The 27,750-nt window shown below is 40.4% G+C and overlaps 1 protein-coding gene across 1 annotated transcript in view; it reads right to left on the bottom strand.

Moving 5' to 3' along the window:
• Window positions 1-17,188: 17,188 nt before the first annotated feature.
• The window catches only part of LOC144821860 (transmembrane emp24 domain-containing protein 11-like), a 126,028-nt gene continuing 115,466 nt past the window's right edge, over window positions 17,189-27,750 (bottom strand). Inside the window, exon 5 of the mRNA XM_078679012.1 lies at window positions 17,189-17,410. Within this exon, the coding sequence (XP_078535138.1) occupies window positions 17,261-17,410 (150 nt within the window). The 3' untranslated portion in view covers window positions 17,189-17,260. The remainder of the gene's footprint in view (window positions 17,411-27,750) is intronic.

Raw genomic sequence — 27,750 nt, 5'->3', positions numbered from 1 at the left:
GGCGGTACGACTCTACACGGACTGTCTCCCCCGCCTCCCAACCCAGCCCGAGACTTTCTCTCGTACCTGGAGTAGCCACGCTCCTCCGGGAGCGTGGCTCGGCAACGCGTGGGGACGCTGGCCTCTTGGCTCAGCCGGGACTCCCTCTGGAATCGTCTTGTCGTCTCTCCCGATGTCCTCTTCTCCTCGTGTTCTCTCTCGCTCTGTAACCGCTACCAAAACTCCGTCCTCGCTCAGATGTCGAGGAACACCTTCTTCCGGGTCTCCTCTCCTTTTACCAATGGAATAGCGCTGACGTCTGCTGGGGGCGGGGCCTCTTCATACTGAAAGGCCCTGTTTAAGGCGCCGGCTTCAGCTTCCTCTTCCCTTGATGTACATAGTGGTGTGGTTTCCCAGTTCCATTCGTCCTGCTGGGAAGGGACACAAGGAGGTAATGGGGGTATAGCAGTCCACCAATTCATATTGGAGATATGTTGTGGGGCCAGCGGGCTCTCCCGGTTACAGTTTGTTTGTCTAGAAGAGATTTCTTGATTTATATTTTTCTTCTTTTGATATTTTAAAATGCTCTTCTTTTTTTCAAATGTAGCCAATGTATTTCTTCCCACAGTACTTCTTCAGGGATACAATTTTTTTTTTTAAATCTATACACAAAGTTTCATCTGCACAAAATTCCAAAACTTATATGACAGAAAGAGCGACAAAAGAACAGCATATCGCCTCTTATAAAACGTGAGTTAACAGACATTTTGAAACCCCCAAACCGTAAAGCACACATTTAGATAGTACCCTTCATTTAATTAGTAGCTATGGTAGTCTCCATTTGTTATAAAGTTTACACTGTGCATGAAGAAATTCTCTCAGATAAGTTATTGCTTCTCTCAAGTCCATATATATTCTTGTTATGAGGCCATTTCTCTAAATCATTATTTTCAGTAAGCGGTTCGATGACTTACGCTCTCTACATAGAATCATTATTCTGTTTCTCTCAAGTGCAACCCTAGATTGTATATTTTCTATCTGTTGTTGTTATAGTCATGAGGGCAAGTGTATACACCCTTATTAAGGGGCATGATATGCCATACCTTTCTGTTGAGGTTCTTCTTGGTAAGACAGTGTGGCGCTATCATCAATTTAATTGTGCACCTATTTTCTTAAAGATCAGATTTATCTAGAATCTGAAACAAATATTAAAAAACATTTTTTTATTATTACTGAGCAATAAATAACCCAAAGTCTCCATATTTCTAGCATCCTAACCTGAAAGAAGGGCAGGAATCGAACCTCTGAAACCAATAGTAAACAGGTATTTTTATATGGAGAGTCCTGGAGCTAAATGGCTCCAGCATGGGTTGCCATTTTAGTATACCATAATCATGACTCTTGGGAGGGATTTCTTATTCATAAGTGTTGTGGTTTTGTGGGTGTCCTTATGATCCAGAGATGGCGGTGCTCTTCATGGCACTGTATGAGGACCGTTTCATTTTCAACAATAACCCATTTGCTGGAAACATTTTATCATGGTATCGTTATATCGATGATGTCTGGTGCCTTTGAGAAGGTACAGACGAATAACTGTTAACCTTTTTTGAGTGGTTAAATAACCAACATCCCGACATCAAATTCAGTATGAATTTTTGGACGTAGAGGTAATCGTACACAAACAGAAGTTAAATACTACTTTACACCGAAAATCGACGGATAAAAACACCATCCTACACTATCGGAGTTTTCACCCTCATAGTCTTAAAGACATCTTGCCATACAGCCCGCTACAAAGGATCAGGCACAATTGTTCGCGCCAAGAAGATGTTCTTATACATGCTGATGTTTTGTGCGAAGAACTCCAAGAAAGAGGATACCCTAAGAAGATGCTGAAGCACGCAACCAAGAGAGCGTGGTACACACCAAGAGAAGAGTTATTGATTCAGAAAAGCAAGAAACCTCTCAACAAACTGGTATGTGTATCTGTGTATGGACCACACACCAATACATTTTGAAAAATGATCTTGAACAACTGGCACCTACTCACGGGCCTAGATTGCGCCCCTGAAAAACCTCTCTTTGCAATGAAGAAAAACAAAAGCATTGGCGAGCGAATAATATGTGCAGATCTTGGAACCACCACAGTAAAGACAGACTTCAGAATAATGTGGAATTTAAAACCAGTAGAAGGACATCACAAATGTTGAACTTGTTCTGTCTGCGGAAACACTGCTGAAGGCACAGAATTTTATATAACTTCCCCGAGTGGGTTCATACGGAGTTCACGAACTGTAAAACAAAAAATATTGTGTATGCCATCATGTGCCTTTGCCCAAAGCTGTACATTGGGAAAACAACACAACAAATCAATCAACAGATTGTCCAACATCACTTCAGGATAAAACAGAAGGTGCTAACAGCACCCATGGTGTCCCATTTTGTTGAAAAAGCAAATACGGAAAAAGACTTTCTGTGGACAGTTTTGCCGAGAATAAAACAATCACCCAGAGGTGGTGACAATGAGACACTCCTTAAAAAAAGAGAAACATATCTGATCATGAAATATAACAGCGTCACAGAAGGCTTAATGAGATGTCGGAATTACATCAGATTCTACGCTGAATTCCTCTATAAATATCCCAAATATTCTGAACAGGTTCAAATAACTAGCCTAAACTAATTGTGAACACCCACAGTTACCGCTGCATCTCCTTGTAAATATTGCCGATATCATGAGCTGTATGAACAACAGTCACAGAACTGTTATTTCTTTACAATTAAATCATTAAAATATGCTCAATTGGTTCCACCCTTATAAAACAATTGTCGATCCACCCAGCTGAGGCACATTGGCTTTTCAGACAAAATTGCGCTTTTCATCAATTTACGAGAATGTTTTCAAAAAATCAAACTTGGAAATAATTTTCAAATAATGGTCTGATAGTTCCAGGCAATAAAGTTTATTGACATTCGCACAGCCTTAGAAGCTTGAGGTACATCCAATGGAACAGATAAAATCAAGCTTTTAGTACCACTACATCTAAGAACTGTTAATCCCAGAATTCACCACAACAGCAACACTACACACTTCCTGCCAAATAACATATAGTGAATTCAAACCACAAGGGTCCCCTCCAATTGATTGAGAAGACGGTTGGATTCTCTTAACGGAGTCCTTATACATGGATGGGAAGTAGGAACCAAGTAAGTGCAAGGGCTGCAGAATGTCCTTTACTGTATGCGAAGCATTAGTCAGTGTTTACTATACATGAGGCAATAGAAACACCAGTCAGTGTCCCGCTTTCTTTAATTTTCCAGATCTATGGCACACGCTTTTTGAAAACGCCAGACTGGGAAAGTAGCACCTTTGGGGGCTCATGCAATTAAATAAGTTGAATTTTAAACGCTTCACGCAAAAGGAATTTCTGTTATTGCACTGGAACGGAAAGGCCAGTATCAGTAATCGCATGTGCATACATTCTCCTAGCTTGCAGTGAAACACGCAGCATTTGCGCCGCACACAAAAATTGAGGAAACAAAAGGTGAATCTACAAGAAACCTTTGTGTAGAGTTGGCACTTCTGTATGTCATCATTAGAATGTTAGTTATGTTGCTAGGATGGAATATTAGCTTTTGAATGTAGGAGTTGGTTTGTAAGCTGTGAAGCTGTGCTGGAGGTGTCTACCTTTACTTTCCAATAAAGCAATTTATCTTTTATCAAATTGACTGGAAATTGGATCTTTTCAGTGGCGACGAGGTGGTCTTTTCTGTGCAGGGGACAGGGACATTGATACTACTTTGATACCTTCACCCCTGGATTTATGGACTTATTAGAGATTTTTTTAACCAATTGGAATATATCTACAGCAACTTACTTCTGGATATGCTGTGAGTAAAATTTTATGGGATGGAAACACACGCTTGACGAGATTTAATTCGAAATTGTGTGATTTTGACTCTAATAAAGAAAGGAAGATTAATTTCCTTTAATATTCTTCTAAGGATTGTTTAAATCTAAGCCTGAAGGTTTTAATACAGAGGCTTAGACAAATTTTAAGAAGTGCTATTTTTCTACAAATTGGGAACATTTGGAGTTGAAAAGCATAATAAGTGGACCAGTGATTTCAGAAGAATAAAGTTAATCAACGTTCTGGTTTGTTATTTTAAACTATTATTTTATCTTCTCATATTGACTTATTGTTTTGACTTGTTATTTTATTAACCGATATTTCCTTCTAGGTACGTTGTAGTGGGTCTATATTCTTATTGTAATTATTTTTTTATCAATATGGGTGATCAATCTATATCTGCTCCTCCAAGTTTTCTTCCTACTCCTGGTGATCCAGCAATTCTTTGGAAAGATTGGAAAAAATTATTTCTCACTTATATTTTAGCGATAGGAGCAGATAAATATGGACCATACGGAAGCAAGCCATATTACTCCATCATCGTGGAGTTGAAGGACATCGATTGTATGAAGATTTACCTGAGATTTCTCTGGGAACAGGGGATGGTCAACCCATTAATGTATATGAGATGTCAAAGAAAATGTTAGAATTGCGTTTTACCACTAAAGTAAATGTGGTCCTTGAGAGGCATAAGTTTTTTAGTCGCAAGCACAAAATTGATGAGGATATTGGCACCTATGTTGCTGCGTTGAGAGGTTTATCACTTACATGCCAATTTGAAAACTTAGCTGATTCTCTTATTCAAGATCAAATAATAAGGTGCACTAACAATAAGAGAATACAAGAGAAATTACTTATTAAAGATCCGTCTCTTGAGGAAGCAATTCAAATCGCTAAAGGGTTAGAACATACCCAAATGTGGATTAAAGAAATGGAAGTTTGCAGTGATCCATTAACTAAGGATCAGAGTAATAAAAGTTGTGAAATACAAGCTTATATTTATAACTAAGTTAGTTAAACAAACTATAAAAAATCCTGTCAAGTCTGACGGATCTGTTGGTAATAATAATATGTCAATATTTGACACAAGAATTGTTAAATGTTACCGTTGTGGGGCACCTGGTCACATTGCTTCTAGTCCCAAGTGTGCTGCGAGAAATGCATTATGTAGGAATTGTAGAAAAAGGGGACATCTTGCTAAGGCGTGTAGGACCAAAATCCAATCAGGACAAACTCAATCAAACCAAGTACATGAAGTGAGTGATGTTTCTGATGATATGCGAGAGCTTATGTTATGTGTTGATGGTTACAACGACACTTCTGAGTACGATAAGGTGTACAGTAATGATTTAGAATCACTTTGCGATCATTCAATTTTGGATTGTGACGTAGTTAGGGAGAGCACTTCATTATTATCCAAACCTCATTGCATCATAAAATTAGATTCATATGATGTTAATATGCTAGTAGATTCGGGCAGTCTTTACTCTTTGTTATCCATGGAAATGTATTGTCAAGTGTGGAAAGATAAATCTGATACTAACTCATCGAGTAAGCCTGACATTAGAGCTGTCGGGTATGGGGGAAAAACCATTGACATAATTGGACTCAAATGGATGATAATATCTTTTAGAGGAAAGAAAGTATATGGAAGAGTGTATTTGACTAAACAGGGTTCGAATTTGTTGGGTTGGCGTCATCAAAAAGATTTAAATATTATCCTCAACCCTAATGCTGAAGAACCTGTTATGTCTACTGTTGTGCATGATGTTAATTCTGTCTATCAAAATACCTTATTTGAGAAGTTCTCAAGAGTATTCTCTGATGATCTAGGAAAGTTAAAAGACTTTTCGCACAAAATTATTCTAAAGAAAAATGCTGTTTCAGTGGTGCACAAGGTTAGAAATGTTCCCCATCTAATGAGAGAGCCATTGCAATGTGAACACAAAAAGCTTCTTGCTCAAGGAATTATTGAACCAATTGAGGCCTCTGAATGGTTGGCTCCGATTGTCGTAGTGCCAAAAGATGGGAACAAAATTTGTTTGTGTGTGGAGTTGCGCGATTTAAACAGGAACATTTGGGTGGATAGGCAACCTTTGCCAAATATTTTGGAAATGCTTACAGCTATGGGAGGTGGTACTGTTTTCAGTGTAATAGACATGTCTTCAGCGTATCATCAGATAGTTTTGGAAAGTGGGTCGAGGCATCTTACCTCTTTTGTTACGCTGTTAGGGGCATTTAGATATTGTAGGATGCCTTTTGGTTTAGCATCCGCCTCTGCGGTATTTCTGAGAGTCATGGAAAGGATTTTTGGAGACATGAATGATGTTTTATGCTTTCAGGATGATGTCTTGATTGTGGGGAAAGATAATGTGCACCATGATACGATTCTGAATGAGGTGTTGAAAAGGATGGATGACAATGGATTGACTATAAAGAAAGAAAAACGTCAATTGAAAAAGGATAGTGTAACATATCTTTGACATGAAATTTGCAAAGATGTTATTAAGCCTAAAAAATGTATCATTGCTGCAGTCAGAGACTCTCCCATCCCAAAAAATAAGGATCAAATTAAGTCATTCTTAGGACTTGCGGAATATTGCTCAAAATGTGTCAAAGGTTTTACAGAAATTGTTGAACCATTGAGGTTGCAAATGAAGAAATGAGTTATCTTTACTTGGAATGGTGGTTGTGATAAGGCATTCAACAATATAAAAAAAAGTATCATTGGTGCGCCTACTCTTGGCCATTCTAACTTTAAGGATAGAACGTTTTAACCTGATACATGTTCATCCTCTCTCCAGGAGCTAGCGCCGGGACACTTTGAGTAGCTGTGCGCTTTACAAGCTTAATAAACATAAACATAAAAAAACATAAACATTTATTACAACTGATGCAAGTGCAGTAGGGGTTGGAGCTGTTTTGACTAGTTGAGCAATGGTGAGGGATCATTGGATTTGCTTCCAGAAGATTACGAGATGCAGAATTATCTTATTCTGTGATAGAGAGGGAAGCCTTAGCGTGTTGTTGGGGGATTAAGCACTTTAAGTACTTTGTATGGGGTCTTCCTTTTAATGTGCAAACTGATCATAAACCGTTAGTTCATCTTTTCAAAGGAGGTAGAGGGTTAGAAGGAAATGTCACCCCTAGAATTTCAAGATGGATTTTATCTGTTCCCGATTTCAATTTTGTTGTTGAATATGTTAAAGGTCTCAAGAATGTGGTAGCGGACTATCTATCAAGGATGCCAATTGAGAGTGTGGAAAATATTATGGATGACATGATTGATGTAGTACATGATGTTAAAAGAGTTGAACATGCTTTTAACAAGGAAGAATGGACAAGGGCAATGTCAAATGATGAACTTCTGCAAGAAGTGATTACTTGTGTTTCTCATGGGTGGCATCAAAACAATATTGAAGATGTTAAGCTCAGAAGTTTCTACCATGTTGAGGCCAAATTGAGTGTATATGAAGGAAAATTGTTGAGAAGATATCAATTTGTACCACCAGCGAGTTTGAGAGGGAAAATTATAAATATTGCTCATGAGGGACACTTAGGCAGAAACAGGGTTCGACAGTAGTATTGGTGGCCTGGAATGGATAGAGAGATTGAAGATGCAGTAAGAGAATGTTATGCTTGTACTCAAGCGGATAAAACAAAAGTTATAAGGCATCCTCCACTGGTGTGTACATCTTTTCCTAAACGTCCATGGGAAAAAGTGGCAATTGATTTTCTAGGGCCAATTGCTAAGCTTGGTTCTCGCAGTAGATTTTTGATGGCCATTGTTGACTACCATTCCAAGTGGTTTTTAGTAGAGAGCGCAGAATTTATAACTACTCAAAGGGTTGTTGATTTTATGGAAAGAGTGTTTATGAATGAAGGGATACCTAAGACATTGGTGTCAGATAATGGTGTTCAGCTGGTGTCGAGAGAAATGCAGGAATTTCTTTCTAAATTTGGGATTATTCATGAGAGAGTTGCTTTGTTTAGGCCACAAGCCAATGGTTTGGTGGAACAAATTAACCAACTAATTATGGATAATATCCAGTTGTCCCTAGCTAATGGATTATCATGGCATGAAGAATTGAGAAAATTGGTGTGGTCCTATAGAATTACACCGCATTTGATTACAGCAGTTTCTCCATTTATATCTTTGAAAGGACATGAACCTGATGTCAAAGAGGTTCCTGGTTGGTTGAAAGTGAAAGATTGTGTGTGGGTTGACAGAAGTGCGGTCGAAGATAAAGTATTTAAAATGCAAACTGAGTCTGCTAAGTATTATAATGAAAAGAAGGGTGTGAAAGAAATTGAATTTAGAATTTATGACTGGGTGACCATAAAACGTGGTGGTGTAACTACAAAGGGTGACAGCAAATTTTCTGCACCGATAAAAGTGAAGTCTGTAAAAAGAAATGTTGTTATTCTTTCTGATGGATCGGCCTGGAGTACTAGAAACATATGTAAATGTCGTGCTCCAGTACATGTTTCTGAAAATTGATATTTTTGGAATGTAAAAAATAGAAATTACTGGAAACGTATGTGAATGTCGTGCTCCAGTACATGTTTCTGAAAATTTATATTTTTGGAATCTAAAAAATGGAAATTTTATCATATTCATTTAAGTTTATTTTTATATGTAAAAATGTATACATTTTTGTTCAATATATATTAAGTAAGGAGATGTGTAGAGTTGGCACTTCTGCATGTCATCATTAGAATGTTAGTTATGTTGCTAGGATGGAATATTAGCGTTTGATTATAGGAGTTGGTGTGTAAGCTTTGAAGCTGTGCTGGCGGTATCTACCTTTACTCTCCAATAAAGCAATTTATCTTTCATCAAATTGACTGGAAATTGGATCTTTTCACTTTCCTTCAACACTCTCCATCTAAAAATAGCCCGTAAGTGAAGTTAACGCTCATTCGGATATATTTACAACAGATATAACAAAAACAATTTTGCTCACACTCGACCGTCCTGATTTTACAGGTCCTGGACATAAGACAATTTTTATATTCAAGAAGCACTAAAAATTGCCCTTAAGAATTCAGATAGTACCAGTTTTTAAGTGATTTTTGTCATAATATGCTACGAAGAGATAAGGGGCCATTCACTGTAGATAATTTCTTTTTTTTAATTTAATTTCAATTTCAGCTTACACTGTGCATGTAGCCCTTGATGAAAATTCCTGATTGAATACTGGGATTAGAAACACGTTGGCATTTTCCATCTCTCACGCCACAAAAGACATACAGGGACATTCCTGAGCTCAGATGAGGGTTTCTAAAATCAATTTACCCCACTTAGAAATATTTATTTAATGTGGCAGCAGTTCCTTGACAATAGGCTAAGTTATAGGGCTTTTTTGGAATTGCATTGTATAATCAACAGTTTTGAATATTTAGCTGGTGTAACTTTTGTTGTTGTAACTTATGTTGTCCAAAATTTTGACCTTTGTTTACATTTTTTAATGGTATTCTTTAATACCACACAAGTCGTGATTACAAAGTCCTGTGAATTGAAGTGTACCTTACTCAGACATGATTGAAAATGTTGCTGTAAATGTCTTGTAAGTGTTAAAAAGAATGTGATTATTGACATTCAGAGCTTAAGAACGGTTCAGTCTTAGCTTGAGTCCGCATAAATAAATAGCAGCCTAGAAACCAATAGCCAGGTTATGTTAGACTTCCTCTGCATGATATTCAATTGGATAAGGTTAACAATAGAAATGAGGTTCTATAATGTCACATCACGATTTACAGTATGCAGAAAAGGCAGTGTTGTATATTTAAGCTCCATCTTTATATCACTGCAGACAATACCGATTTGAAGATGTATTGAAATTCAGAGGCGGGCATGTTCACAGCAAGGTTTATGTGGTATGGAATTGGCTTAACATTCTCAGAGAGCACCACCAGTGCCTTTTTGATATGGTGTTGCGTCCAGGTGCCAAGGAGCAGGTGCTGGTTATTTGAGGTAACAATTTTGAGGCGAGTGTCCTGAAAATATACCCCAGTTGTTTTCCAATGAGCTCAGCAAGATAACATTTTTCAAGAATAAAATCAAGGTTAGGGAAGGTGAGGGGTGTGCCTTTTAATGTGAGGAATGACATGGAAATCAAACTCTTGACTTTGTGTGCAAAGGGTATCTGTAAACCATGTGGAGTCTTCCTGTTGTGGTTGGCATCATTAGTTGTGGCATGCAAACACAGTGTTGATCCGAGGGTATGTGTAGATCTCTAAAGCTTCAATAATGAAATGTTGGTGGATTTTCAAACTCTGCCTATTATTACAGACTTTGGGGGAAACCATTTGATTCACCATGTTGTATCATGCCTCATCCTACTATCAGGGTGAATTTGATCCCAACTCTGTGCATTTTACAGCTTTTGTGTTCTCTTTTAGGCACCTATCACTATTGCCAAATGCTGTTCAGATTTACCTAGTCAGTCTTTGTAAGTCAACAAGTCATGTATCACATGCTGTAGGGGTTCAAAGGTGTACCTATTTTCTAGGAGTACGTTCTTATTTTTGCCTTTGAGCCTAAAGAGCATTAGTGATAAATCACGTTTTCTTCAGATTGCATTAGCACAATGTTGTATTCAAGTGTGAAAAGTGTGTATTTTGTGAAGGGCAAAGTTGAATAACTAGTATATACTGTCATCAAACACAGCATTGAATCTAGACCTGGTTTGGTCAAAGCTATAGTTGATGCCTCATCTCCCAGTATAAGGTTGGTTTGAAATCTTTTCTGTGACTCAGTGAAATCTATGCTTGTTTATTTATTTATTTATGTCATTTGTAGAGCGTTTGAATCACCCCGGATGGGGTATCTCCGCACTGAGGACGTATAGAGGTGATGACTTAGGAGCTGGAAAAGTGAAGCTTTTAGTTTTTTCCTAAAGATCAGGTAGTTAGTGCAAAGGCAAATGTCCAAAGGTAGTTGATTCCAGAGTTGAGGGGCTAGGTAGGAGAATGCTTTGCCTCCTAGTCTGGTTTGTTTTATGCGTGGGATGATGAGAAGGCCTTTCCCTTTTGAATGTAGGGTCCGTGATGGCGAGTGTCTGACCAGTTTGTCTGCCAGATATGTTGGTGCCATCAAGTTTAGGCCTTTGAACACCATACAGCAGATTTTGAATTGGACTATTTTGCGTATGGGTAACCAGTGAAGTTTGTGGAGAAGGGGAAGTGAGGGAGCTCAGTAGGGTACACTGGCTAACAAACGGGCTGCCTGTAGACTGTTCAGGGAGGATTCGTTTGCAGAGATCAGCAGGGCATTGCTGGAATCCAGTCAGCTGAGTACTAGAGCGTTTACCAGGGTTTTGCATGTGGAGGGGGAAAGGAAGTGAAAGACCTTGCGGAGCAGGCTGAGTGCATGGAAGCATGCTCGTTTGGTTGCGACTATATGCTCGTCCAGATTAAGTTTGCTGTCTATTAGGACCCCCAGGTTTTTAACCACTGACTGTTGGGATGGTGCCGAGCCTAGTTCATCTGGCCACCAGTTAGTTGACCAGCTGATAAGTGCGTCTTTGAAGAGCATTATTTCTGTTTTTCCTGCGTTTAACTGCAGGAAGTTGTTGCTCATCCATGATGTAATGGTTTTCATGCCGTCTGTGAAAATGCTTTTGATGTTGGGGGTGTCTTTATCAAAGGAAAGGAAGATTTGACTGTCATCTGCGTAGGAAATGGGGTAAACCCGATGTTTCTTAGGAGTGCTGCGAGTGGGGCGACGTGTACATTAAATAGAGAGAGGCTGAGACAGGAGCCCTGTGGTACGCTCTTGGTAACCGAGGTGGTCTTGGATTTGAAGGGTCTGAGGTTCCGTCAGGTAGTGCGATAGCGTTGGCTGGGGTAGAGGAAGGTTTCATCCATGTTTCCGTTAAGAATCCAATGTCTGGGAGAGAGGAGTAGAGTAAATCCTAGATATTAATAGCATGTTTAGGGAGTGAGCGAACATTGGCTAGGAAACAGTCCCAGCTGGCTCTAATTTCGCCGGGGTGGGATATGGTTTGGGGGTCACAGGTTGGTGAGGGGGGATGCTCTGAAATCCACAGTGTATACACGTTAAGGGGCCTTCAACAATATTAGGGAATTTGTGGGTGCACGGATGAGTTCCTCTATACGAAGCGGGGGGAACGTATGGTCCCTTATGAATAATAGCTCCTGTCTAGAGTATTTAGTGCGCAATTCGGGGTGATTAACCTGACTTGCGGTGAAACCGGCGGGGTTCCTGGCTCCTGGCGACAGCCTGGCACGAACGGGCGCAGACGGGCTTGCCTTAGGCCCGCCTTCGGTGTGCCAGCGGCGCACCCGCTGCGCGCATCCACTGTGTGTCGGCCAGGGCATGACAATTTTTGTAGTTCCAGGCAGCAACCAGCTGACCTAGTGACAATGCGTAACTTCCAGTAGTGCAACACTCCCTCCACTCAAACGTAACCTTCTGTGGTGGACCGGGAAGGCGCCCCCTTCGTGTGACCCTTGATTGGCAGAATGAGTACAACAAGCCAGTGATTATTTAAAATAAGCGTGAGTTTAAAAAAAAAAAGATTAAAACAAGTAGTTCTGTTTTTCTTTCCTATGTCTGACAAACGGTCGCAAAGCTTAGCAAAGCTTTATAAAATACTGGGATAGCGTGCGTGCATCGATGGGGTAAAGGGAGAGAGTAGAGCCCTTTACCAGGCGCTCGAATCTTCACTGTACCTAAATGCTGCCTCTAGCACGTCCGCTGCGCGCCGGCCAGGGCATGACAATTTGCAGTTCCAGGCAGCAACCGGCTGACCTGGTTACTACGCGTCACTTCCAGTAGCGAAACAATCCCTCCACTCAAACGGAACTTTCCGTGGTGGACCGGGGAGGCGCCCCTTCATCCAAATGGTACTTCCAACATCAGACCATTGCCCTGCATGTTAAAAAGGGGCAGGCTTTCTCCCTGAGATCAAGATTGTTAGAGGGCTTTTGCTTAGATAAAGAATCAACTAGTTAATCTCTAGACGTTAAAACTGTATGACCCTATGTTGCCCTGTTTTTTTACTGTTGATGCAAGTAACTTTGGGCTGAAAGCTGTTCTTATGCAGAGAAATGCCAATGAGAAATGTACTAGCAGGTATCTTTCAAATATTTAGAGATATATGCAACGACAACATTCTATAATTAGAGAAAGACCTCTTGGCTTGCTGGAGGGCAATACTGAGATTTTAAATTTCTGGTGTCTGCTGGAAATGTGTGATTCGGAATAATCACAGGCCTATGATCTATATTCTCAGTGGTAAAAATGTGAGGGGTTGATTTCCTTGGATTTCCAGGCTGTCTACCAAAATCCTACAGTTCCTCTTTGCCACGGTAAATATTGTTGGCAGCAAAGATGTCTGTGCAGTCTATTTGTCATGGTTCCCAACTGATGAGGAACCCCACGGGTTGGAGGATGATAATGATTTGGAGAGTTGCCATACTGCTGCTGTGGATGTTAAATAAGTGTGTGCCTTTTCACAGCTGAAATGACGGATGGCATATCAGAGTGACGAAGTGTTGAAAGAAGAAATGTCACTCTATTCATTGTGAATAAGTGGCCCAAGGAAGGGAATGTTGATTCTGGGCTTCAGCCTTTTGTAAAGGTTACTAATGAGTTGTCAGTTGTAGATGATCTGGTATGACAAATGATGAGTTTATCCCTTGTTAAAATGTTTGTCCAGTTTTGTTTGGTAGTGCACATGAAGGACATCTGGGCTGCACACTAATCACACACAGGGTCAGAGCTGTCTGTTGGTGGATACTAATGAACATAGATAGTGAAGAAGCAATCGATGATTGTTTGATATACACCAGATGTGTGAAGAGGTTGATAGTTTTTTCTTCTCTGCAGCCGGATGAATTCCCCTCCAAGCCATGAAAAAAATAATTGACCTCATAAGGCCGTTCAATTCATTGCATGTCCACTCCCAATTTATGTTGATTCTAGTGGACTATTCTATTTGCAGGAACTCCACATTATCTGTGTGGTTACCCTGGATTTTCCTCTTTTTGGTGGACCCTATATTTCTGCTGGCTTTAGACCTCTGTGCACTAACCAGTAGTAAAGTGTCTATGCCCCCCTTTATACATGTTCAAATTGGCATGCTTTGTATTTGTATATTTATCTTGCTATCTTGCCTTTGAGTGTAAAAGTGTAATGCCACTACTGAACTGCAGAATCTATTGTGCAAACAAATACAATGGGAGTGAAAACATGGCTTTAAGCCTACCATTGTAGTTTGACTGTAGCAGCATGAAAACTGCAATTCAATCTGTCAAAACAAACCATTTTAGCAAGTCAAAACCTCCTATGAAATACGAATAAGTCACCTGTGAAGGTACAGACGGAAATAGGGAGCTTGCTTTTGAGTCTTTTTGCAATGGTGACTATATTCATTATACATTCTTAGACGAAGGGAGAGAATGTAGTACAACAAGTCTGTTAACAGCATAGACTTGTTGTCCATCATGTAAAGAAATTCCTCCTCCATCGGGGTTTTTAAGGTCAAACAATTTTCTGTTCCTTCTCTTGTAATGTCTGGGGTGCCTGGGCCAACGGCTCCCTCAAAAGGAATATTTGTACACTTAGGTAAGTATATGAGGAAAAAACCTAAGAGAAAAAGAAAACCAAAACCTCTTGGTTCTCTAAGGGTTCCTGTTGCACCCTCTTGACATAAAGACCCTAAGGCCATACTCCATTTTGAGACTCCAATTTCTGCCTACTCATTGGTTTGTGTAACATTGACGTAGATGCTATCTGTCCTCATCCTTCTAGTAACCTGTGAAGGTGTTATGTCATTCAGACAGTGACTTTGATAAGACATATAGGGCCTCATTTCAATGTCGGGTGGAGACATCATCTTGGTCAAGGGACAGATTGACACCCGGTCGGCGGTCCCGACCGACTAATCAGGATGTGACTGAACACTGTTTGGTCTCACTCCTATACTTTACAATGGGAGCCTGCATTGCGTCCGGAATGCATGCTCACATTTTAAAATGCGAGGTGCAGTTCATCCCTGCACCCTGTCGCAGGCACCTTGAGGTGCCTGTCACAAGGTGCAGGGATCAACAGCGGCCTTCAACCGGAGGCTGTGCACCAAAGGGGGCCCTGCTGGGGGCCTCCTAAAGTCGGGTTCCGACAGCCTTTCTGTGTCGGAAAGGTTGGCATAGGAAGGCTGTGTAAACCCGACATTGTAATCCCTCAGGTGGAAAGAGCTGCCCTTGGGATTACTGGCCACCTTCCGACTGGCGGATGGGCTCTCCTAGCCTGTCAGAAGCCAGTCAGAATGACCATTCGCATTCCTTTCTGATTGACTCCATCGTAATGGGTCAGACAGAAAGTGATCCGAATGGCATATTTACATTGTGGTCGGAACGGCTCCGGCCGATGGTGAAAGCCGTTTCCGACCGCATCGTAATTTAGCCCCAAACACGACATCAGTCTGGGACAAGTGCCTGATATTCTATATTACAAGGTAAGATAGTGAAAGTAAGATAAAAAATGAGTTGACATATTTTTATCATATTCGTTTATTCTAATGCATTTAAAACTAATACTTTGATGCACACTGGGTATATCGGATATTCCCCAGAAATTCACCATTTAAGATAAGATCAGTGGCCAAAAGTATAAAAGACTCATCAAATGGACATTGGGTTAGAGAGGTCCTTAATCCTAGAATATTGCACAAGATATTGCCGTAGACTAACTGAGACTGCCAAAGTGTTGTACTGCAACAGTATCCAGTCCTACAGTGAGAGCTGAGAATGAACGAAGTCTGAGAGGAGAGGAGCTGAGCCCAGCTGATCTTTGTTTTCCTTTTGACTGAAGTCTTTCTCTCGACTTCTTGCTGTAAACTAGTATGCAGTGTGTTGAATCCTAAGAAACTCTAGTTGCAAGTTAAGCTACTCCATCCTCTCGTAGTATCGGGTGGATATCAAACTTCATCTACCAACTGCTAGTTTTGAAACTGCATCATATTGTGTTAAGCATTTGGGGATTTTTATGTACTCTACTCGTGTTAATGTTATAATCAATCCAGCTGAGCATCTGTTCTTCTGCTCCCTGATCCCAAACCATGGCAAGAGTGTTCTCGTTTTGAACTGTAGTGAGAGCATGGATATCCTGTCTGTCACGGAATTGTAAAGCCAGGTGTTTTCACAATTTATTCTAAAAGTGTGACATGCCAAAGCGCAATTGTTGTTGTGCTGCTGTACAAGAACTCCAGTATTCCTTAAAAACAACTGTATACATCAGGATTCTATCATTTATAAAATATGCGGTGAATACAATTCCACAGAGTTTGCCATCAAATATTCTATAGCTGCATGTGCACTCACTGGTGATTTTGCCAAAACATATAACTCTTAATGCTACACCACGTTTTCTCATTACTTGCATACTAAACAGAAGACCCCCACTTCCATGGACGTGCACCCATGGGTAGACATAGCTTGTGATGCAATAGTCAATAGTAGACTCGTTTTCATGGCTGAGCATTGAAAGATAGTGGTAGTGAGAGTGTAGCAAAGATGTCTAATGTTGAATTGTGGTATTAAATCACATTATTACAGTTTTACACTGGATGGAATTTGCATGGATAGCTGAACTCTTTCCAGATCGCTGCCATGGTGATCTTCTAGGATTATGAATACGGTGCATCCCTGCCCTTTTGATTTGGCGTAGGGCAGCACAACAAACAGACTTGCAGTGCTGCCGTAAGCCAAATCTTAGTAACTGAGGCCCTTAGTGCAAGAAAGTGTGGGAGAACCCTTTAAGAAGTAGCTCATTGGAATTTGAACCAAGGATTATGCCTCACCACTTTTAAAGGTGACCAGCCGCCACTGATCAAAATATATACTGGCCCCCAACATTTTGTAGCACTGCCCCTCTGTGTACAGATTCAGATCTTACTTCTCCTTCTGCTCCCCCACAGGTGAGGTTGGGAGGGAGCAGAGATGAATTGCTCAGGAGAAAGCGGTTTGTACCATCTCACAGTAACAACAGTCGAATAGCAGCAGAAATAATGAGTCATCTCCCAGCAGAATACTAGGCCTGGTACCCCCACATTAGCAGTTTATATGGTAAAACCCAAAGGTCTCAGGTCTGTGCTTGCTGTTTAGTGAACATGAATACAGCAGAGAGGAATGCTAGTATCTGTATGGTTCTGTGAGAGAGCAGGGCGAGCAGTGACCACCTGGGTGCCGATCAAGTAGAGACGAATTCAGACACTTTGTTTTCCAATTTTGGCAGGATTATTTTTTTCAGTATTAGCATACATTGCAAGTGAGGTAAAATTGGGTTTTATTCAGTAACATTTATTTCTTATACTTTTTGCATCGCATTCATTTGTGAAGTTTTAGACCAGTTTCTTCTCTATAAGAAAATCTTTGAGGCATTTGACTTGCCATAGTCCAACCGAGGTTAGGATTAGGGTCTGTGCAACAGCCCACCACAGTACATTGCTGTTAGTTTCTTCACTTTTCAGACGGTAGACCTCCTCTCGTTCCTGGGACGAAAGAAATGAAACAGAAAGTTATGACAGAGTTTGTGGAATACAACACATATTTTTTCTGGAATCTGGTAGAGAGCAATACAAATGTAATCATCCTGCCTTGGTTAAAAATGGCCACTTAATAAGGCAACAAAAACATGTCTGTTGTTTAAGCTTTAAGCATGTATAATTCAGAGTAATCACGACCTTAGCTCCTGCCATGTAGGGGAGTTAACTTTCAATCTTCATGCCCAATGAGCTGACCGGTGACTATATCACATAAGGCTGGGTTGTAGAGTTATTCTGAGCCATCTTTCCAATGAAAATATGTAGGGAGCAGTGCTTAATTTGTAAGGAAAAAAAGGAGCACCAGGGCCCTTGAGAGGAGACCACTGCAACTTGCACCACCCATTGCTCCCACTAGCTCTGCTAATGACAGTACTATCACCACTAGCCCTCACTCTCATACAAGCGTGACAACTCCCACTTTCAATGTACATTAGAATGACTAATACATGCCGCCCAAGCTATATTTATAGCTTTAGGTAGCAGGGACCATTGATTTTAATGTATATTTAATTATTAAACAACAAAACAATACATTTTGTGCGCCATTACAGCTGGTGGTGAAAATAAAGTCCTGGTGCTGAGCACCGGAAACCACCATCTCAAATTAAGCACTGGTAGGGAGTCTTGATTATTTGCAGATAGGTTCCTGAGACTTTTGGTCCCAGTGTAGGAGTCTCCTATGGTTTAGAGACGAATGATATGATATGAGGCACTCACTCTCCTTGCAGGTTCTTGTTTCTCGCTCAGCAGAGTTGCTTCCGCATGCATTGGGAAGATCTTGCAACCCAGTTGCCGTGGGGAATGCAAGTTCACAGCTTTAATATGACCCAGCGCACTTTCAAGAGATGCAGATTGGAAATTCTGCACTTGATTTCCCTTTTAAAAAAATTGCCACACTAACCTGAATGCCCCAGTCTAATGAAACTTAATTTCATTGAATTTTCAAAAATGACGAAAACACTTTTCTTGAATTTTGTAAGAAATTTGAACATTAAAGAAATCACACCCGCAAAAGGGTACACTGGAATAAGAAATTGGCACAAAAAAGGTATAAGTATAGAGATACAAGTACTAATGAATCCTAAAATATTCAGGGGGAGATATACTGTGCTATATTTACTAGCATATATTTGACCCACTGGGTATCTCACCGATGTGGAAATTTAAAAATTCGTTCAAGGAGGAAGTTCCGTTTCAACATGATTCTTTAAATAGTTTTTCCTTCGGAATCGCATACAACCATAGAAAATTGCCAGCTGTAAAAGATTCAACCAAAGTGCCTACCTTGTTCAGCAGGGCTGGTGGCTCAACACTTAATTTCCATTCTCTATACCATTAACAGGCACATGCAATATTGTGATGACAAGGGACCAGCAGACTCACGGCACAGGATCAGGTGGCACACCATGAAGGTGCTCTGAGGAATGCATTGCCATCACTACTGAGCCTCTGTCCCCACAATGCCGATGTTCCAGGTCCACATAGCCTTAACCACCCTGTGTCCCTGTAGGGCTGATTGGCTGGCACGCCTAAAGAGCTACAATGTACAGTGATCCTCAGTAAGGAAGTCACTATTCATAGAATTGGAAAATAATTTAGAAATAGGCTGCACACAGGACACTAGTGTGTAAGTGTCAAGGGTTCAAGTACTGAAAAGAACAGGTTTTTTGTACTGAGCCATTGTACTACATCAGTGATCACTGCTACATCAATGCCATGACTTAGACAGATCTTCTGTCCTTAAGATAGGTATCAAATGTATTTTATTACTACTGGTACCCCACTACCCCAACCCTACTACTTCTTCGATTGTTTAAATTGCCATTATTTATGTTTTTTTATTTTTAAATGTTTTACTTAATTTACCTGTTTATAACTTTTATTAAAACGAATTCTAATTAAAGTAATGAATAACCTTAATCTCTGACCCTTAGTTTAAATTAAATTAAGTAGTTGACTATAATACGAAGCATAATGCTTAATTATTTTGGTTTCAATTAAAGTTAAATAAATATTTTTCCGTATCTTAACCTTGATCATAAGTCTTCTATAAATTGAATTTGGTTTTTATCTTTAACTTAATACTAACACAAAACCTTAAACTTTCTTTTATTTAAATAAAATTAAATTGAATCAATTCATTATCCTTAACCTATCCTTAATACTAACTCTCAGCTTTAAGCATTTACATTTATTTTTAAACCTCACCTACTATTAATCCTCAAATTAAATTATCCTCAACCTAATACTAATGCTACCACTATTAAAATAACTACTGAACAATTTTAATTAAAGTATATAAGTAAACGTCACCCTTCTTCATTAGAATAATTAATTGTAAAATAACTGTTAACCTTTATTAAGTAACGTTTCCTAAATAACTATATGTATACTTACCTAATTGTAGTGTTGTGGTGTGGTAATGCCTGTTTTTACAGCTTTTGTAGTTGTTACATAGGTGTACATCAGTGTAGTACCATCGATGTAGGGGGATTTTATTCTGTGCTGATCTTGACTGGGCTGGCAAGGGTAAACTTTGCCTTCGGGCAAAAAGGAAGGTTGCCATACAGCAGACGATATGCATCACATAATACATTAAAAGTGATAGAGGCTAGTCCGGCTGAAAGCGGAGCTTTTCCTAAGACAAGAAAACACAGCTATCATGAAGTCCGGGGCTGCCTTTAGGGCAGTGCGACTGGTGCAGTCGCACTGGGCGCTGACCTGTGGAGGAGGCGCTGTGACCTCAGGGGGGCGTTGTGTTTAGCAATATCTTATGATAGGAGAAATGAGGGTCACTTTTGCAGGTGGTAGAGAGAAAATCGAAGGAGGCAGTCATGGGATGTGGGGTCGCCAAAAGTGATTGTTGCACCGAGCGCCACCAGAGCTGAAGCCAACCCTGATGAGGTCTAGCAAGAGTGTCTGGCCTCTGCTGCAGTCTACACCTTAAAGGAGACTCAAGCAAGGTGAGTCAGACTGTTTAAGGGGGCTCTGTGGATACTGTCTTGGTTGTCTCTCCCACGGGGAGCAGTGCCTCACTAATAACCCATTGTGATGACAGTGTGGGGAGTTAATTACCTTTATGATGCAGTGCAGTTATGGAGTGTACCGGCCCTAATGGGCAACTCCAACATTTGTTCTTGAGCATAAGGCTGCAGCATTAAAACTCTGGTCACAGACCCGTGATGAGAGCTCTGCTGAACACTAGGCAGTATTTGTCATAGCAGTGGTGAACGAAGGGGTGATGGGAGACTGAGAAAACCTCATTGTCCAACGTAGTTTCAAAGATATAACACAGGGGTAACCTGGTATCCCCCAGAATCTGAGCCTCTAACGTAAGTATATACAGCTGTGATTGTCGGATATATTCATACAATCCGTTGTTCCTTTGTGAAGAGGCTTGATAGAGCACTCTTTGCATCAATCAATGAGGCAAAGTACACACCATCATGTTTTACACTTTAAGTGAAGCATCTATTGTCTCAAACATCACATGAAATATTTATAGTTACAATGTAGTTACAATGTAGGTGTTCCATACAAGAAAACAAGTATAACAGCGTTGTGCTCATGGAATGTGAAAAGTTGCCTCAGAGTACAATATAAATGCTAAAGTGCCTGGACATAGCATGTACAGGGAGGGGTAATGTGTGACAAACCGTTCAATTCATAGTGTTGCCTTATTTTAGTTGGAACAGTACGGGCATATAAAGATTTTAGCGTTGACATTTTGCCGCGTAGAATGTTGATTTTATAAAAAACAGGTCTTCATAAGGACCAAAATGAGATGGATAGACCCTCAGATTTAGGTTAGATAGATGCCACCAAAAGGGTACAATGAATCAACTATGGTCGCCCTATATGGGGGCCATACAACTACACTAATCGTCAAATAGGCTGTCTCAATTTGCCAAAACAATGTTACAGGGTTGAAAACCCAATGATACTCCTGCACTCACGTGCCTGTAATGGCATGAGAAGAGCTACAAGAGCATCAGACAGTATCTTTACATGTGAAGTCCAACAGCCAATCCCTATCTTACTTGAGGGCAAATAATAGAAAATTAACATTAACACAAGATTCTTCATGGCTCTGGTGAGGAGTGGAACACTGCTCAGATGCATGTCAACCTAGGCCTCAGGACTTTCTCTTTGTGCAATCCACACTTTAAAAGGTACCCAGCATGAACCTGTAGGACCTTTCATTGTCATAAAGTAACATAGTGATTAATGCCGGGTAAATAATGATTCAACCGGTAACTGAGGTTACCGGCCAACTACAGGTTACAATTTATGTAGGAATACCGAACTCCTGATTTTTCTTTTTGGGCGGAATCCGTATTGTGGGAAAAGGACCTGCAACTGAGTAAAAACATGCAGGAATTTTTGAAATGATGAATGTCCATTACCAAAGATCCTACTTAAAATAGTGCATCAATATAGCACCCAATACTTAGCCAGTAATATTGATATTGCCATGTGTGATAATACCTCGTCCAACGGGTCTTCTAACTTCAGTAAAGACCCTGCTAGGTTAATCTTTAAGTTTATGTTACATATATTTGTTATAGCCTATTTATCCAAAGCATTTGAACCATGAAGAACATTGGCGACACCCAAGCCAATCCTAATCTATAACCAAGGAGCCAAGATTTCAAAAGACCAAAAATTAAATGAAGCACAAGGAAGATGAGATGAGGGCAACAAATAAAAGAAGAGAGAACACACCTGATGACAAGAGACGTAGGAAGAAATCAAAGAGTTTAGATAGGGTAGTTAAGTATTGATAACATTTAAAGACAAGACATTGGAACCATAATTCATATTGAAGCATAAACAGTAACCACAAAGTCGACACCTGTCAGAAGTAGAGAAATGAGCCAGGAAAGGAAAAATAAATTGCAGTCATTTGCTCTGCAACAACAGTATATCATGTGCCATATGCAACATAACGTGAAAAATGAGCAGAAAAGCTAGAAAAGAGGACAAAGTTGGAGGGAGACAGCATGGGTTTTCTTAAATTGTCTTAAACATCAAAAACTATGGGGGAAGTGCATGTTTGTCTTCATATCTATAAGGAATCGGATTCCCATCAAAAGCCACATTTTCTCACTTTTGGACTCCTGCTGTGGCGTGGGACATCTTACTGGAGCCTCGCCTACTGTAAAATGGTATTGAGCTGTAATCTCTAGCGCCAAAGTTCTAAGGAAATACGGTCAGTTTCTCTGCAGTTAGGGATATGGGTCTGTCCTAATAGCCTTACGCTGGTCTTCCCCCCAACGTTTTACCTTTCTCCGCTGCTTTTCTGACCTCAATTTGCTGGCTTTAGGACTCTGTGCACTTTACCACTGCTAACCAGTGCTAAAGTGTTTGTGCTGTCTTCCCTAAACATGGTAATGTTGACTTCCCCAATTCACATATATCATTTATTTATAGGTCCCTAGTAAAGTGCACAACATGTGCCCTGGGACTGTAAATTAAATGCTACTGATTGTGCCACCCACTGAGGTAGCCCCTTAACCATGTCTCAGGCCTGTCATTGCAGAGCCTATGTGTGTAGTTTGCACTGCCCTGTCGACCTGACAAAATAACCCTTTTGCCAGGCCCAAGCCTTTCTTTTTTATACATATGTCACCCGTAAGGTAGGCCCTGGACTACCCAAAAGGCCGGGTGCAATGTATTTAAAAGGCAGGACAGGCACTTTTAGGTTTTACATGTCCTAGTAGTGAAAAACTCCCAATGCAGCAGCGCTGTGAGGCCTAACTGTCCCATAGGACAACATTATGATTATCTTATTACATTTTATAATTGTACTCTCTAATTGGGAAGAGATGAACCCTTCAAGTCTGATATCTCTGGAATACCAATTTAAAATCCAAACTTATGGAGGAGTCAGATTTCAAATTGCAATTCTGAAAATGCCACTTTTAGAAAGTTTGCATTTTCTTACATTAGTTATTTGGTACCAGCTGCCTGTATCTGATACACGTCTAGGGAGGGTGACAGCTGGGCTTTTGACAGCCTAGACAGCCACACACAATGGGAGCTTAGGTGTGACTTGATGGGCCATCCTGGCAGGTGTGGGGGGAGGAGCTGGACCCAGACTCACTTACACCTGAATAGGCTGTGTCCTGTGCTGTACACAAAGGGCTGCATACCTCCCCTGTAGTGGCCACAAAGGTTACACAAGCAGGTAGGCTGTTGTTGCTGGAGCTGACAGCATGCCTCATAAGGTCCAGGGCCTGGGGGATCACCCCATCACTCCAGAGGAAGGGAGAGAAAAAGTGAATAAGCAGTTGAGTCATTGCAAGAGAAGCCTGTGCACAACTTAAGAAAACACTAGGAACATTACACATCTTCATATTTTGAAGCAGGTGCTCCTTAGATACAGTGGTACAATCATGAGTTACCAAGGAGTCTGACGGAATACAGCAGCACACTCCCAATAACAGCTGGACAGGGAGAAAGTTTCTTAACTCTACGTGTAATTGGTGTGTTGATCGTGAGTGGGAACATCATGGTGTATATCAAATCGGAGTGAAAACATCACACCAAGCTGCTAACAATATACTAGAGACTTAATGAAAGTGCCAAAATTCTGACCAAAACTAATGTAAATGTGTATATATGAAGGTCTCCCTAGAGGTTTGTCCACTTTCTAACAGTGACTTCAACCAGGGCCATGTAGTTGCTGATCCACAGACAGTTCGCAAGGCCTCAAAAAAGGCAGAAGGAGAAACATTACAGGTGAAAAGTTTTCTGTGCATAGTGAGCTGTTCTTGTGGCTTCATTGTAAAACGCTTAAAAACATATTATAATAATAATCGCCTGTTATAGTCATAATATATTGTTTCTTTTCGGTGTCACCCTTTTGATTAGTATATGTTCATTTATTCTGATGTATGTTACAAATATAAATGCACATTTCTAATGGAGTTATCCATTGAAAATTATAATTAAGCTTGCTTGAATATATGTTTATATTTTTTCCTACATGGTTTAAATTGTCTTTCCAGTGATTGTTTTTAAATAACAAACACGGTGTGGTATCCTTTACCTCTCTTGCATGTCCTGCTCTTTGCCATCTGTGTGTTACTTCTGTTCTATCTTGGAATGTGCCTTATTCAAGATGTTCTACCTTCTCTGGGTCAGTTGCCTGCTGGTCTCTGGAGGATGAGGTCTCAAGTTTATGTATTACAATAAACTTCATCTAACTCATCTCTGCCTGCCTGGACTTCATTCATTGGCTAATACTACATTTTGGCCACGATTGGACTACACCTACGCTCAGGGACCTCAACTCATCTACACCTCGATTTTTTTTTTTTCTTTTGGAACTTCAACTCAATTGTCTGTAACAAGACGACAACAAGTGTTTCAAGAATCCCTCCAAGAACTTGTCTCACTTCACCAGCAAGAAAGCGACCAAAGGTACTGTTTATTTTCTTAATCTGGAAAATTTATATAACCAGCGTTTGACTTCTGAACTTTTCTGAATGCTTGGATCATTCCTTTGTCGGAGGGTCGTGGCTACTGCTCGTGTTTGTGTATGGGAGCCTACTACTTCAATCTTTTTCAAATTCTGCGAGTGAAACATGGTGAATAATTAATGATTAAATTGAAGCGAGCTACTCACTCCGTTGCTGTTCAAACTGCATCCTAGCAACGCGCGAGCTCTGCCCGTCTTCCTCAGCTTCACCTCAGTCCGCGCTGAAAGGAAACGCTCCTTACGCTCATCACGCAGACACGTCACGCCTTGACGTCAACACGTCCTCCGCCATCTTTGCCGGTCCAAACTTCGCTGATCGGCACAGCATCAGTCTTCGTTCACCTGCACAGTCTCCTTCCGCAGTATTTCTACGAGATGCTCCTTACTCACAACAAGCGGTAAGCTGTGCTCATTGCCGGTCCGAGACTGACATCTGTGCCTAGCATTGCTGGTCCGCTTTTCTTCATCGGCACTACCTTTATTTTACTTACAAGACTAAAACGATTGCGAGACTGTTATCTGCAATCAGCCACAAACCTTGAAGGTTTCATTTACATCGATTGGAAACCTTCCTTGCCGGTTTCGCTTTCGCTGACCGGCACAGCATCCTGTGGTAACCTCTCCATGTGTTTTTGGCTTATTCTCACCATATTTACAAGCTACAACGTATCTCTTTGTGTTAAACTTTATGTTCATTACTAGTTTGCTCTAACTCCATTTACAGGCAGCAACACATCTGTGGTCTCTCAGCTTTTACAAACTGTAACTTATCAGCATTTTTAGGACATTTTCCTATTTTCTTATTGTTTTAAAAGATGCAAAATGTCACTGCCCCTCCTTTCTTTCTTTCTGAGCCAGGAGATCCTCCCATTCCTTGGCTCAAGTGGAAGAAGGTTTTTGCTCACTACGCCAGGGTGTGTGGTACTTCTCTCAGTGCTGAGAGGAAGTCTTCTTTGTTTATGCATTGTTTGGGCTCGGAGGGCCAGGACGTCTTTGAAAATTTACCCGATGCTGAAGCTAACACACTTAATGAATATGAAGTTTGCATAAGAAAGATGGACCTTCATTATCTTCCAAAATTGAGCATGGTTTTAGAGCGTTTTCACTTTGGTAAAAGAATGCAAAAACAAAATGAGACCATAGAACAATATGTTACTTCTCTTCGTAAACTTGCTTCTACGTGTTCCTTTGCTGGTACGTTAGATGAGAGACTTAGAGACCAGCTTATGCTTGGTTCTTCTCTCGAGAAAGCTAAGGACAGTCTTTGGCAAAAAGACAACCCAAGTCTACATGAAGTAATCACTGCCCTTAAATTACATGAGCACTCTAATACTTGCTCTGAAGTAATTCGTAAGAACATCTCTGAAGAAAAAAAAGGTCTACTGAGGTAAAAGAAATAAAGACCTCCTCAGTTTCTGCAACCCAAAAGTCTAACACCTCAGAAACGGGGAACTCCAACGATAGCAAAAATCCTAGTTCGGATGTTAAGTTAACTAATTTCAAATGTTATCGTTGTGGGAATGTAGGCCACTTAGCCAACGCCAAAGATTTTCTTGGATGGAAAACTACGTGTTCTATTTGTAAGAAGAGAGGGCACTTCACAAAATGTTGTAGGTCCAGTAAGGCTCAAAAGAAGGTGCGAGTGGTAGATATTTATGAACCAGAACAAACAGATTCAGCTGTATGTCAAGTGAATGCAGTTGGTGTTGATGGTCCCATGGAAGATGTTTTCATAGAGGGATGTTCTGTTAACATATTATTTGATTCAGGTGCCAAGATTACACTAATTCCCAGGTTGTTCTTCGAGAAACACTTACTTAACAAAGTAAAATTACTCAAACCAGACTTAATCCCTAGAGGGTATGGTGGCAAAATAATAAACCTCTTAGGATACTTTCTTGGTTCCATTGACTTCAAGGGGAGAGTCACAGCCGGTAAAATTTATGTTTCCATGAAAGGAGATTCCCTTATCAGTTGGGAACATCAGAGAGACCTTGGGGTCTATCTTGATCCCAATCAGTCTCCTTCGGTATGTTTGAGAGAAATTCCTGCTAATGTAGCAGTTGTTTCAGATCACACTGGTTGGGCAAAAAGGTATCCTGGTGTCTTTTCTAAAGAACTGGGGTGTCTTAAAAAGTATCTTCATTTGATAAAATTAAAAGAGAACTCTGTCCCTATTGTGGCAAAGGTGAGAAATGTCCCACTTTTGGTTCGTGACAAAATGAAAGCTGAGCTCAATAAACTGAAAAACAATGGTGTGATAGAAGAGGTTGAAGGTACAGAATGGGTTTCTCCCGTAGTGATGGTCCGTAAGGCCAATGGCGAGGCAAGATTATGCATTGATGTGAGAGAGTTAAACAAAGCTGTGATTGTCGATCATTATCCTCTCCCGAACATAACTGAAATGTTGTCTTCTTTAGGTGGGGCCACACATTTTTCTACACTAGATCTTTCCTCTGCTTACCACCAGGTAAAACTACACCCATCTTGTCAAGATTTCACAACCTTCATCACCCCCTTTGGGACTTTTAAATTTCTTAGAATGCCTTTTGGCCTTATATCTGCGGCCTCGGTATTTCAAAGAGTGATGGAGGGTATCTTAGATGGTTTATGTGGGGTTAAGGTTTATCAAGATGACATCTTAGTTCATGGCGTTGGTTCTAAGGAACACGATGACAGGGTGTGTGCGGTGTTGCATAGGTTGCAAGACGCGGGTCTCACGCTTAGATTAGACAAATGTAAATTGGGGGTTGAGACTATTCAATATCTTGGACATCTTGTTTCGGGCTCTGGTATCAAA

This window comes from Lissotriton helveticus, chromosome 2_2 (genome assembly GCF_964261635.1).
Source record: "Lissotriton helveticus chromosome 2_2, aLisHel1.1, whole genome shotgun sequence".
NCBI classification, from domain to species: domain Eukaryota; kingdom Metazoa; phylum Chordata; class Amphibia; order Caudata; family Salamandridae; genus Lissotriton; species Lissotriton helveticus.
Note: the sequence above shows the minus strand (reverse complement) of the source record. Positions and strands in the feature narration are given on the sequence as shown.